Below are 14,131 nucleotides of genomic sequence, written 5' to 3'. Positions count from 1 at the left end.
GTAATATAGATTCTTAATTTCCTTTGTAAGTTCTAGTCTTGAGTTTCCAGTGGTGGTTAAGGCGTCAGCAGCTCATCACATCTGTGAGCCTGTAGCCAAGTACCCTCAGCAGATAAGCTTGTTATAAGAAAGTGTGTTCTGTTTGTTTAACCTGTGCTATTTTTCTCTTTCAGGCGGGGAACTGGTGCTTTTAAATCCAGAGTGGGACTGCCTGCGCCTGCTCCTGTTATCAATAGCAAATATGGACTCAGAGAAACAGATAAACGTTTAAATAGGCTTAAAAAGTTAGGTGACAGCAGCAAAAATTCAGACAGTCAATCTGTCAGCTCTAACACTGATGCAGATACCACTCAGGAACAAAACAATGCAAGTAAGTAAGGGAAGCTTGATAAGCATGTCTGTAAAAGTACTTTCACACAGTTTGCTTTCTAAGGCGCGCTCCAGTAGTCTGACGCTTTCAAATGCGAGAGGAACTGGGACGTGAGAGCTTTGACAGCATTTCAAGACATGATTTGAGTACAGAGGCACAGTCTGTATCCCACCTCCAACTTCAGTACCGTTCTCTAGACTATTTTTCTTGAATACCTTGGTAACTGGATGTGAGTTCTTCATCATATGTTCCAAGGTTGTCACATGTTTTAAATAAAACCTTTTCAAGGTGTTAGAGACCGTGATGATGTCATTAGGTCCTGCAAGAAGACGAAAGGACTGAGTAGAATTATTAGGCCCTTGTACGTTCCAGTGCCTAGCCAGTTTGTTAGGAAAAGATGATGGACTTGAGGAATTCGTAGCTTCTGGCCTCAAGGCCTCCACCTTTTCATTGCTTGCTGACCTTTTTCAAAATGAACTGACCCAGTTTGGCAGACCCACCAGTACCAGACTCAGAATTGTGATAGAGGAGCATTTTGTACAGTGCTGTATGGTGACATGCTGTATTGGCTACCCCAGAAAGTAGGAATAAACATGGAAAGGAGAAAGAAGCAACCTCTGAGATTCCAGTGGTGTGTGGGGCAAGATCTGATGGAAACTGAAAAAGAGAACGACTAAACAAAGAGAAAGGAAAGAAGAAACCCTGAACGGGCAAAGGAAAGCACATCCTCTTTGTGGAGTTTTGAAGTATTGGAACCATACTAATTGCTTCTGCTTTTCTGGGTAACACCAGTTTTCTGTAGTTGCCACTAAAGCAATAGACTCTTGAGTCTGGCTTGTCTCCCAGAGAGAGACAGAAGTTAGAAAGTTTTGACTGGTGATTCCGAAAGTATGTCTTTGTTGGCACTTAAATGTCCAGTGAGACTTTTTGGTACCTTAGAGCCCTCTGAGATACTGATTATTTTAGATTCTTCTCCCCACTTTCAGATGTTCTCAGCCCAACACTGGGTGCTCTCTTCCCCTACAGAGAGTCCTGAAGAAAAGGGAAGGTGTTTCCCACGATGGTGAATGTCAGTGCCATGAATTCCTGAATCTACCTGCTGCTGGGAGTCAGAGTCAAAGCATAACCCGTGTAGCGTAAACACAGTGCTGTAGTCTTTCTTGTTAATGTCCAGAGTGATCAGCAAGAGTTAGTCAATCATTCACTGTTGACTGTGGATTCTCATAATAAATGCAGCATAACGAACATTTGTTTTCTGAGTCTGGTTCCTTGGTGAAACTGGAATCTTGTGAAGCCCATTTTATAAATGCAGACATAAAAACACTTAAAAGCCAGGCATGGTGGCGCAAGCCTGTAGTCCCAGCTATGTGGGAGGCTGAGGTGGGAGGATCATTTGAGCTCAGGAATTTGAGACCAGCCTGGGCAACATAGTGAGACCTGTGTCCTTTTTTTTTTCTTCTTGAGACAGAGTCTTGCTCTGTCGCCCAGACTGGACTGCAGTGGCGCAATCTTAGTTCACTGCAACCTCTGCCCGCTGGTTCAAGCAGTTCTCCTGCCTCAGCTTCCCGAGTAGCTGGGACCACAGGTGCTCGCCACCATGCCTGGGTATTTTTATTTATTTATTTTTTTTAGTAGAGACAGGGTTTCCCCAAATTGGCCAGGCTGGTTTCAAACCCCTGACCTTGTGATCTGCCCATCTCAGCCTCCCAAAGTCCTGGGATTACAGGCATGAGCCACCACGCCCAGCCGAGACCTGTGTATTTTAAAATAAGAACAGAAACAGGTGCGTGCTGCCATCTGTATGTGGAGACAGCCACAGAGTTGCCCATGTTGAATGGCTCTGTCACGCAGATGTTTTATGCTTTTAAGTAGTAACTTTATGACTAGTGTATAGCTACTGAACTCAGTATACTACTTAGTTTAAAAGGTGAGAATACAAATAATTTTTGGAAGATGTTGGGTGTACTGATGTTTAACCATTAATTAATATTTATTAAACCAAATACTATTTGGGAATATATATTAATAAACTAGATACTTACTGAAATCCTGCTAGTTCTTGAAGACATACGAAGATGTTTGAGACTTGGGTTCTTTCCTCAGGGAGCTTATACCTTAGCTCCAGGATAGGACAGGTGCACAAGTAAGCAGAGCAGACTGGAAGCACAGGTTTTCCAGTTCCAAGGGACCGAATAATCGCTGTCAGCATTACAGAAGACAGGTGCACATTTTGCAGTGACTGCTGATAGTGGGTCGCTTGCTTTTTTTCAAATTCCCTTTCCGCAGCATGATTGGAGCAATCCAGGGGTCAGTGTGACTAACTGAGGTCATGGACAGAGCGGATAGATGTGGCTCAGTGTTCTCTCTGAAGGAGCTTGGGGCTTTAGTTGTCTCCGAGACCATTGTATGTTGTCATGTTCACGTAAGGATTTCCCGAGTTCTTACATGCATTCTCTTAGGCTGTATTTCTTTTGGTGTTCGTCTCAGCCATCCCCTCCACCTGTCTGAAAGAAAGGCTCTGGAAGCGGCTGGCAGGAAAGCCAGAGCTGCCAGGCCCCTCCTCCCAGGGTGGTAGGTGCACATAGTGTGTATGGGTGTGGAGTGTTTTTTCTGTGTGGCTGCTCGTCTTTATCCTGTGGTTCATTTAGAATTTAGCAGCTCATAGAGGAACTGCTTTCTTTGAACAAATGTATAAAGAAATGTTCTGTGTAGTTGAAAGAAAATATTCCATACAGGTGCTTTTTTGGCAATTATCTTGAGAGCTACAGTGTGACTCTGCTTTAGCATCCAGAAATAGAGACAACAAGGAATCCATTTTCACAAATCCAGTCCACAGGAATGCCAGGACTAGAGGATTCCAGTTTTTCAGGCCTCTTAACACCTTGCTGACTGGGATACCCCCTCTGAAGTTAGTGCTGTGATAGGGAGTGTGAGACCAGAGGCTCTGAGCCGTCTGCGAAGATGTGGACACAGGTCTCTGCAGGTGCCGCAAGTCAAGACAAACCCCAGAAGACTCGGCCAAAGGGAGAGGTTGATCTTAACTGTGGAGCACCTGTCCTAGATGCAGAGGCTGAGGCACTGCTTCTCACTCTGGCCCTGTCACTGATGTCATCAGTTGTTCTGAACACTCTTTTCTGCTGAGCCAAGGCTGCTTCAGAGTTCTTTCTAACACCCTGTTCCAGGCAACCATTGCCAGTCGGTGCTGGTCACATCAGATGAAAAGTGCTTGTGCCTAGTAAACTCCTTGAGCCCAAGATCTTTAAAGTCCTGTAGGGGCCTTCTGGATCCTCAAGTTCTGGAAATGCTGAGTTGTGGCCCTTGTGTCATCTTAGTTCCAGCTAATCGTGTGCATCTCCAGTGAAGCCTGAGTGCCCAGGAAGGCCTTGGAGTCCTTCATAGCTCTTTTGTCTGGCTATAAGTCTTGGTGCCACTCTGCCATAGGAATTTGAGGACACCCTGAAATGACTGCAATAGCCATGCAGTGGGACCTTTACCCGTGAGTTGAGACTGACACTGTAATTCTGTGGTATGCCTTAGAGGCAGCATAAGAATGACTTTAATGCTCAGGAAGGCCTAAGCTGAAGTCCCCTCTCTGCCATTCACCAGATGGATGACGCACGCTAGTCTATGCGAGCTTGGTTTTCACATAGGTTTAATCTCATTTCCTTCCAAAGCATTTATTAGGATGGATGTGACCATTTTGCCCAGCACGTAGCATGTAGTAGTTACCGAGAAGAATCTGTTACCCCCACCTAAAATTACTGTCCAGGTCCATGCATTTGAGATTTCTCCCAGGGGAAGAGTCATACGAGGCGTATAAGGTGCTGAAGCAAATTCAAACACAGGCACATCTGACCCCACTGAGGTCACAGTCCTTGGTTTCCTGGTAGACTTTTAAAAATCATTGACTTTTCGTTTGCCATTGTGGCTGCTGTCTTCCTGCTTTAGCCTTCACGGAAATTCTCAACCCCTGTGAGGACAGGGTAGCTTCTTTGGACAGTGAAAGGGCTCTTGTCACTCTACTGGACTCTCATCTTCATCACCTTTCTCCCATTCTTTGCCTGTCTTTTTTTTCCTTTGATTTGATGTGCATACCTTTTGACAGGGCTTTTGACGAGATGATGCTTTTCAAACAAAATTAAAATACATTGCTAATATGTACTGAAATCTCTGTATTGACATAATACATAGTATCAAATACCCATTTTATGCTAAAAAAATGGACTGTTTATGTTAATTTAGACACAAGAACATGAAAATGCTTTGGTTTTCTGTTGCCAACAGTGAATGTTTTGGAAAGAGGGATGGGATGGGGAGAGCTGAATTCAGAATCACCATAAAATTGGATTCATCTAATGGGTGAAAATAAGTACCAAGTAATGAGCTTCTTGGGTGCTGTGAGAAGACATAGGAAGGGCGTTGCCGAGAAGGGCCCAAGAGGCTCCCTGAGAGGTGTTGCCTAAGCCGAGTCTTAGAGGGGATGAGAAGTTGGCCAAGGGAAGTATATTCAAAGCAGAGGGCCTTCTAGACAGCTGTGTAGATAGAGTGAGGCTTGAGTCAAAGCTCTGCTTCATGACAAGTACAGGGTAAGAAAAAGAGATGTGACCACAGGCTAACATTTTAGACCTGATTCTTACTTAGGGCATTAGGTTGCTGAAAGGTTTAACAGCCAGAAGGTGCATATGTACTAAGAAAATCATCCTGGCCACGTGGTGGTAAATGGATTTTTGGAAAAACAGGAAAAACAAAATTGCCATAGTTCAGGCAGGAGATTGTGGCATTCGAGACAGGGAAGAGTAAACAGGTTGCAGTGACATTGCAGGGGTGGACTCCACGGCATCTGGTGATTGGCTTGGTAAGGCGGTTGAGGTGAGCGGGAGTCAAGGAGGACCTCCAGCTTTCTGCTTAGGCAGCTGGGCAGTGGTGGTGACACTGACCAAGATAGAGACCTCGAAAGGGGAAGTCGTCAGGAGACTTGGTGAGTTCTATTTAGGGACTGAGAGACAGTCTGTATTTGGTGATCTGGATCTCATTGAGAAAGTCTGACTAGAGTTGGGGAACTATCAGCCTGTAAGTGCTAATAACCATGGGAGAATGGGTGCTTATCACCTGGGGCCTGGGACTGCAAAGGCCTGAAGAGTAACAGTCTAGGGGCAGATGAAAGAGGTGTGCCAGGGATGGAGAAGGAAAACCGGGAGGACGCGCTCTCTGACAACCAAGAGAAGAAAGGTTTTCTCAAGAAAAAATGGTTATCAGTGTCACATTTAGAGAAATGAAGAAAGGGGAGGGCTGAAGAGTATGTGCTGGATTTAATGACAGAGTTGTCAGCGCACCAAAGGCTGTCTCACTGGAGGAGCAGGCTGGTGAGAACATGGTGTCGATGTGATTGTTGTGTAAGGGTGCTTGCAGGTACGTGGTGGTAAACAGATTGTTGGGGAAACAGGAAAAAGAATGGAATGGAAAGAGGAGAAATAAAAGGTTGAAAACCGCTGAGCTTAGTCATAAGTTGGTCCTTGAGGAGGCATAGAATGAGCAAAGGATCATCATAGCCACCTCTGAGAAAGCCAGGCAAAAGGCAGCCGAGCAGTGCAGCTCTGTCTCCACTGGTGCCCTTCTTCACACTGGCAGCACGTCACTCAGTCCACCTTGTAGGAGAGCGTCATAAGCATAAAGAAATCCTTTAGCCAAAGGGTTCCCTATTTTGTTCTTATTTTCTAAATTTCTTATTTTTAAAAAATATATTTGCTGTGAAGTAGTTCTGTGTAATTCCAGTGGATAATATATCACTCGTTCTCAAATTGACTCGTATTCCAACTTCACCCTCCTACTGTTGTAAAAATAGGCTGCCACCGTGGTAGCAGCCCACATGTGTAAGTTTGTTCTTGGCTCAAACCATGAATCTCTCCTTGCTGTAAATTCTGCTGGTTTATTACACTGAAGCCATTTATGAACCAGTCTCTGCGTGCAGGGCTGCCTTCTTTTTATTTGAGATGAGCATTTACTCTTGTCACCCAGGCTAGAGTGCAGTGGTGCCATTTTGGCTCACTGCAACCTCCATCTCCCAGGTTCAAGTGATTCTCTTGCCTCGGCCTCCCGATTAGCTGGGACTACAGGCACGCACCACATGCCTGGCTAGTTTTTGTATTTTTAGTAGAGAAAGGGTTTCACTGTATTGGCCAGGTGGTTTTGAACTCCTCACCTCAGGTGCAGAGACTTCTGTTCTTGTTGGTTTGATATTGTCGGAGTGCCTGTGATGCATTGTTGAACCTCTCAATAGAAACTGAACTAATGGTAACTAACCAGTGGCCCCGGCAACCCTCAGGCATGTTGAAAGCGATGGAGACTTCGGGATCCTGGACCGCACTTGGGTGGGCAGTGTGCTGAGCTTACCCGTATTTTATTGTTTTTATTCTCCCTGTTGGTGAGAGGTGGTGATCATTCATTTGGTTATCTTAGCTTCTCTAGTGAATAATCTGTAAATGGAGTGTTTTGATTAGGAAGAAGTTTTCAACTGGACACATGAGAACTAGGTAACAGAAATTGATTCATGTAAACTTCTATAAATAATAGTCCAGAATGTCAACACAGAGGAAAAATTAACAGTCAGTGGCAAGGTCAGAGACACTGGGAGCAGCTAACGCGTGAGTCACAGGTGAAGCCTTTTGAGAAGCCATTCACCTTCATTCTCTATATTGACAGCACATCTACTCAATCCACCTTGTAGGCAAGCTTCGTAAGTGTAAGGAAATTCTGTAGCAAAAGAATTATCTAAATATCCTTGTATTTAAAAATATATATTGTCGGCCGGGCGCGGTGGCTCACGCCTATAATCCCAGCACTTTGGGAGGCCGAGGCAGGTGGATCACGAGGTCAAGAGATCGAGACCATCCTGGTCAACAAGGTGAAACCCCGTCTCTACTAAAAATACAAAAATTAGCTGGGCATGGTGGTGTGCGCCTGTAGTCCCAGCTACTCAGGAGGCTGAGGCAGGAGAATTGCTTGAACCCAGGAGGCGGAGGTTGCGGTGAGCCGAGATCGTGCCATTGCACTCCAGTCTGGGTAACAACAGTGAAACTCCATCTCAAAAAATAAAAAATAAAATAAATTAGGTAGAAATATTTTCTACCTAGTAGTTCTTTGTAATTCTAGTGGATGAGACTACACAATTGAACCATATTCATCACTTCTCAGGTCATTACCATTAAGGTCAGTGCAACCCTTTCTGTCCTTGCCTTGGAAAGAAGCTGGGTCTCACTCTGTCGTGAGAGTGCACAATTCTAGCAATGTGCCTCTTCCTTCACCGTGATTGTAGCCATTGGGCAGCCACTGAAGGGACGGAGCCAAGGAAGCTTTGCAGCTCTTATTTGGCAGCCCCCCTGTTGCTGCTTCTGTCCTTCACAGAGTTGAAGGGGACAATTTAGAATAGTGCATTGCTGTTTTGATAGTGACAGTGACTTTTCAGAGTGATAATATATGGGTCTTAGAATCTGTTTCTCTTCTTTGAAACCATTGCAATAGAATGTGTTCCTTAGAGCTCATTAGTATTCTATTTCTATTCTGTATTACTGGCCAAGTGGTGTACTTCCTTTGGGTTAATGAGTAATGGATTTTAGAAACATTTAAAATGACTATTTTATGGAGAATCTGTGAAAGGAAAAAAGCTATGTTTACTTAACTTTCCTTCAAATCTTTTATGTGGGGAACTGCTAAATCAGGAGAACGTCTTTGTTTGGGCCAGTGTGATGACAGATTAAGGAGAAACTTACAGAGTAGTCTAGGTCCCTGCTGTGCTGAAAGCTTTTTAACCATCCAGCTGCTTACCTCGAAAACAGATAGATGCCCCGTAACTTAGAAAAGAGCTTCAAAGAAAAGCAGTGCAGGGAATGCAGGTGTGCTGGCAGAATCTGCAGCAGGAGCCGTGGTGTCGGCGTTCGTGCAGTCTAAACATGCTGTATCTAATAGCCTGGTTTTGGGCATTCTTTTCTTGAACTCTGCTGTTACCAAGGCTGTTTTTCACCTTTTTCTTTTTAACCTTACAGCTTCTAACCGAAAATCTTCAGTTGGTGTAAAAAAGAATAGCAAGAGCAGAACGTTAACGAGGCAATCTATGTCAAGAATTCCAGCTTCTTCCAACTCTACCTCATCTAAGCTAACTCATATAAATAATTCCAGGGTACCAAAGAAACTGAAAAAGCCTGCAAAGCCTTTACTTTCAAAGATAAAATTGAGAAATCATTGCAAGCGGCTGGAGCAAAAGAATGCTTCAAGAAAACTCGAAATGGGAAACTTAGTACTGAAAGAACCTAAAGTAGTTCTATATAAAAATTTGCCCATTAAAAAAGATAAGGAGCCAGAGGGACCAGCCCAAGCTGCAGTCGCCAGTGGGTGCTTGACTAGACACGCGGCGAGAGAACACAGACAGAATCCTGTGAGAGGTGCTCATTTGCAGGGGGAGGGCTCACCCTGCACCTACATAACCCGGCGGTCAGTGAGGACAAGAACAACTCTGAAGGAGGCCTCTGACATCAAGCTCGAACCAAATACGCTGGATGGCTATAAAGGCAGCGTGACGGAACCTTGCCCTGACAGTGATGAGCAGCCAGCTCCCGTGGTGCAGGAGGAAGAACTGGCTCACGAGACTGCACAAAACGGGGAGGCAAAGTGTCATAAAAGTGACACAGGCATGTCCAAAAAGAAGTCACGACAAGGAAAACTTGTGAAACAGTTTGCAAAAATAGAGGAGTCTACTCCGGAGCATGATTCTCCTGGAAAAGACGACACGGTGCCAGATTTGATGGGGCCCCATTCTGACCAGGGCGAGCACAGTGGCACTGTGGGTGTGCCTGTGAGCTACACAGACTGTGCTCCTTCACCCGTCGGTTGTTCAGTTGTGACATCCGATAGCTTCAAAACAAAAGACAGCTTTAGAACTGCAAAAAGTAAAAAGAAGAGGCGAATCACAAGGTATGACGCACAGTTAATCCTGGAAAATAACTCGGGGATTCCCAAATTGACTCTTCGTAGGCGTCATGATAGCAGCAGCAAGACAAATGACCAAGAGAATGATGGGATGAATTCTTCAAAAATAAGCATCAAGTTAAGTAAAGACCACGACAACGATAGCAATCTCTATGTGGCAAAGCTGAATAATGGATTTAACTCAGGATCAGGCAGTAGTTCTACAAAACTAAAAATCCAGCTGAAACGAGATGAGGAAAGTAGGGGATCTTACACAGAGGGGCTTCATGAAAATGGGGTGTGTTGCAGCGATCCTCTTTCCCTCTTGGAGTCTCGAATGGAGGTGGATGACTACAGTCAGTATGAGGAAGAAAGTACAGATGATTCCTCCTCTTCGGAGGGCGACGACGAGGACGATGACTATGACGATGACTTTGAAGACGATTTTATTCCTCTTCCTCCAGCCAAGCGATTGAGGCTAATAGTTGGAAAAGACTCTATAGATATTGACATTTCTTCAAGGAGAAGAGAAGATCAGTCTTTAAGGCTTAATGCATAAGCTCTTGGTCTTAATTTGACCTGGTATAACTACTTTAAAGAAATAAAAAATTCCAGTCAATTATTCCTCAACTGAAAGTTTAGTGGCAGCACTTCTATTGTCTCTTCACTTATCAGCATACTATTGTAGAAAGTGTACAGCGTACTGACTCAATTCTTAAGTCTGATTTGTGCAAATTTTTATCGTACTTTTTAAATAGCCTTCTTACGTGCAATTCTGAGTTAGAGGTGAAGCCCTGTTGTAAAATAAAGGCTCAGGCAAAACTGGACAGTGATAGCAACTTTCCACAGAGGACGTTGAGAATGATGTGGCTACAACAATTGTAACTAAGAGCATCAGCTGGCTCCTTAATATATGACTAAACAATAACTTAAATCATAGTAGCAGCAGATTAAGGGTTTCTAGTATGCTAATATCACCAGCAATGATCTTTGGCTTTTCGATTTATTTGCTAGATGTTTCCCCCTTGGAGTTTTGTCAGTTTCACACTGTTTGCTGGCCCAGGTGTACTGTTTGTGGCCTTTGTTAATTCCGCAAACCATTGGTTGGGAGTCAGATTGGTTTCTTAAAAAAAAAAAAAAAAAAAATGCAATGACATACGCAACAGCTCACTTCCCAGTACATTATATGTACGAGGGTAGCAGTGTGCGGGATGAGTTTCGACACAGTGTATTTATTGCTTGTCGTGTAAATTAAAAACCTTGTATTTAACTCTTTTCAATCCTTTTAGATAAAATTGTTCTTTGCAAGAATGATTGGTGCTTATTTTTTCAAAAATTTGCTGTGAACAACGTGATGACAACAAGCAACATTTAATGAACTACAGCTATCTTCATTTGGTTCTTCAGGTTTTCTGTTGCACTTGTAAAATGCTACAAGGAATATTAAAAATCTATTCACTTTAACTTATACTAGTTTATGAAATAAAAACATGAGTCACAGCTTTTGTTCTGTGGTAACCTGTAAGAAAGTTTGTCTTTGAGGTTCAGTGTAAAGAACTGAAAACGATGTATATGTTGTAAATATTTGTGTGTTGTGAGAAATTTTGTCATAAGAAATTAAAAGAACTTACCAGGAAGGTTTTTAAGTTTAGAAATATTCATGCCAATAAAATAGGAAATTATAAATATATAGTTTTAAGCACTGCATCAGTGGAAGTTCTTGGCTTATGTTAGTTTATTATGAAAATATCAAAGATTTTTTTGACTATATTATCAGTTAAACAAAAAGGAGTCAGATTTAATTTGTTTTTTGAAGCACTTTGAGAAATTAATTTTAATTAACTTAATGAGCAAATTTTTTATTACTACTTTATGTTCAGTACCAGGTTCTTTTCATTTCTCTGGATTATTTTGCAAATCATTGGACAGAGAGTTTGGGAATATAAATCTGTAACAGGTGTTTGACACCAGTAGGTCTCTTTATTTCTGGGAAATGTGTACATGTCCTCTCTGATACACACTGTTCCTAAGTAAAGATCAATTTAGGGGATTTGTATAGTGTCTATAGGAAAGTGGCCCATGTCTTAAAATATTAAAAGGAATCTGCAGGTAATGCAAAGTCCAATGGAGAAAACCTCAATGCTGACTGTTTTTACTGATTCCTACTGATTTCCAGGTTGAGGGGATATTATTGAAATTAAGCTCCTTAAAACTATTGATTGCCCATAGGTTCCAAATAGAAATTAATAAGATTCATGACCATCTTTAAAAAGTAGATTTTTTCCTCCTGGTTCTCTAAGGAGCTACGTCTGTAGTCTTACATAGTCTCATCCTTGTTCATTACGGTGCAGGCGAACTTCTCAGGCATCTGGAAAGCGTGTGGCAGACTTCCTTCCACACTCACTCACACCCACGTTGTGGGGCAGACACACAGCCTCTCAGGAGCACCCATCCGAGGCACCCTGAGCACTCAGCACATCCAGCCCTCATGTCGTCCCCACATAAAAATATGAACCCCATGCCACTGAGGAAGATGAAGGTGGACCTTGCGTCTGGAGGTGCTGTTCCCACTGTAGTTTGAGGTGTTGGGAAGAGGTTCAGAGACTAAATCTGAAACCTTGTTTCAATACCAACAACAGCTAGTTTGGGAATTTCAATCCTAAAAAGTAACACATTTCCCATTTGTCTTCATTTTTAAGCTAATTTTAGTAACTTATTTATGATGTTTGTTTTATCATGGCCTCATCTTTAGAGGCTGACCTTCCCATGGGTCTCAGAGCAGTGACATTTGGTAGCGAATCACTGCCTCTCAGGAGTCGGTATGCACAAGCACTCAGCAGCCACTGTTGATGCCTTCTAGGGAAACCTAGTTTCCGTTTGTAAAGGTAGGGGCCTCGGAACTGTTCTGGATCTGCTGTCGAACGTCACTGTGTGGAACGGTGACATCCACACACCGTGGACCAGTTTGGAAGAGGTTGCATTCTATAAAACTTTTAGCTTGAGCTTATGCAATGATTGGTTTGAGATTTTGGCATTGTAAGAATTAGGAGATGATCATAGAAATATATGTAAAGTATTCAATTTTCAATCATTTTCAAATTACTGTTACGAATTGTTTTTGCTGAGTTGTAATACTTTTGAGATACAATGTATTCCTTGTACTGAAAGAATGAAAAAGGACTTTTTCAGCATTTGAGGTAAGTTCTTTAACGTTTCATTAAAAACATTTTTTACAAATATTTTGTACATGCACTTGCAGTATTGAGGTTAATCATTTTAATAAATTCGGAAATTAAAACAATTTGGCCAGTGTTCACTGTATCTGAAAACAGATCCAAGCGGTGACTTTCTCCACAAAATTTGTGTGTGAAACAATTTGTAAAATCACAGTTTCGAAAGCTTTCAATACCTGTGAATGTTGAGTTCTCTAGGCCCTGGTCTCCTCTTGTGTCTGGTGCCACTCATTTTTGAGGGAAGAGAGAGTAAACATTGATTCTTCTCTCAGGGAGACTATACTACATACCCTCCTAGTCCCTGAACTCAAAAAATGTGTGCCTTCAATATGGAGCAAGGTAACATTGAAGGCTTTTGCAACTCAAATGCGTTAATAGTTCCTGATTACTTGGATTTTCCCCCTTACCTATTGGACAAAGCATACCCTGAATTGGCATAGGTCCTTTTTTCTCCTATTTGCTGCTGAAAGGAAATATGACCATACAGGAGGGAGGAAACCCGCATTTGCCCAGCTCGGCGACAGCTGAGCAAGCTGCTTCATCTCCACATCTCTTTCCCAGCACCTAGCACCATTCTGGGTCAGACGTCAGTGTGGACGCCTGGTCCCGTCATCAGTTTAGTTTCTGGATTCGCTCTTGAGGATAATCTGTGAGAGCAGTGCACACACTGGGCTAGTCAAGTATTGATTATTAATTTTTCCTAAGTGATTGAAGTATCCACCCAAACTTGGGTTCCCAGTGTGGAAAAAGGTGAAATGTGGCATGCCTGTTAAGTACATTGAGATGCGTCTTCAGCATCTCAATGTCACTCTCTGCTCTTCCAGTAGCCAGTGGAGCCCCTGTGTGACTCATTTCTCAAATGACAGCTTTCCATCACTGCTCTGCTGCAGGACCCAGTTGCACCCAGAGCAGACAAAGCAAGTTGCCAGTTCCAGGGCATCCCCCATGACTGGCACGTGTGACCCTTGAAGGCCAGGGAATGTGAGGCCTGAGAGACTTCTACTCCCTCCTAGAGCACATGAGCATTACTTGTGTTTGCTAATGATAGAGCCCAGAGGAAAAGTGTATTTATTTATGGACGGAGACTTACTCTGTTGCCCAGGCTGGAGTGCAGTGGCATGAACTTGGCTCACAATACCTCCATCTCCCAGATTCAAGCGGTTCTCCTGCCTCAGCCTTCCAAGTAGCCGGGACTACAGGCACCTGCCACCACACCTGGTTAATTTTTGTATTTTTGGTAGAGATGGGGTTTCACCATGTTGACCAGGCTGGTCTCAAACTCCTGACCTCAAGTGACCCGCCCGTCTCAGCTTCTCAAAGTGCTGAGATTACAGTTGTGAGCCACCATGCTTGGCCAAAAAGTGCATTTTGATTCTTCAGAAAGGGTGCCAGGATTGGTAGGGACAGGGTATGTGAATGGCCAAGACTGGGAAAGGGACGTCACTACCACTGCCTCCACCATCTGCTACTCATTTTCTCCCAGGCCCTTAAGCTTAATAAATATTCATAGGAACTGTCATAAGGCTGCTAATCTGGAGGACAGCAGACAGACTGCAGGCCCTTGGAGATT

At 43.3% G+C, this 14,131-nt stretch overlaps 1 protein-coding gene across 6 annotated transcripts in view; it reads left to right on the top strand.

Annotated features, from left to right (window-relative positions):
* KMT5B (lysine methyltransferase 5B) overlaps positions 1-12,629 on the top strand; it is a 56,074-nt gene extending 43,445 nt beyond the window's left edge. For 5 of the 6 annotated variants that reach the window (XM_035263560.3, XM_035263557.3, XM_035263552.3 and 2 more), the window contains 2 exons: positions 174-370; positions 8,410-12,629. In XM_035263560.3, coding sequence (XP_035119451.1) covers positions 174-370; positions 8,410-9,887 — 1,675 coding nt within the window. In that variant the 3' untranslated portion in view covers positions 9,888-12,629. Of the gene's footprint in view, positions 1-173; positions 371-1,396; positions 1,616-8,409 lie in introns of those variants that run through there. The other variant, XM_035263563.3, reaches the window with a different exon arrangement.
* Positions 12,630-14,131: the final 1,502 nt, after the last annotated feature.

This window comes from Callithrix jacchus, chromosome 10 (assembly GCF_049354715.1).
Source record: "Callithrix jacchus isolate 240 chromosome 10, calJac240_pri, whole genome shotgun sequence".
Lineage (NCBI taxonomy): Eukaryota > Metazoa > Chordata > Mammalia > Primates > Cebidae > Callithrix > Callithrix jacchus.
This window is presented reverse-complemented; position numbering and strand designations above follow the sequence as displayed.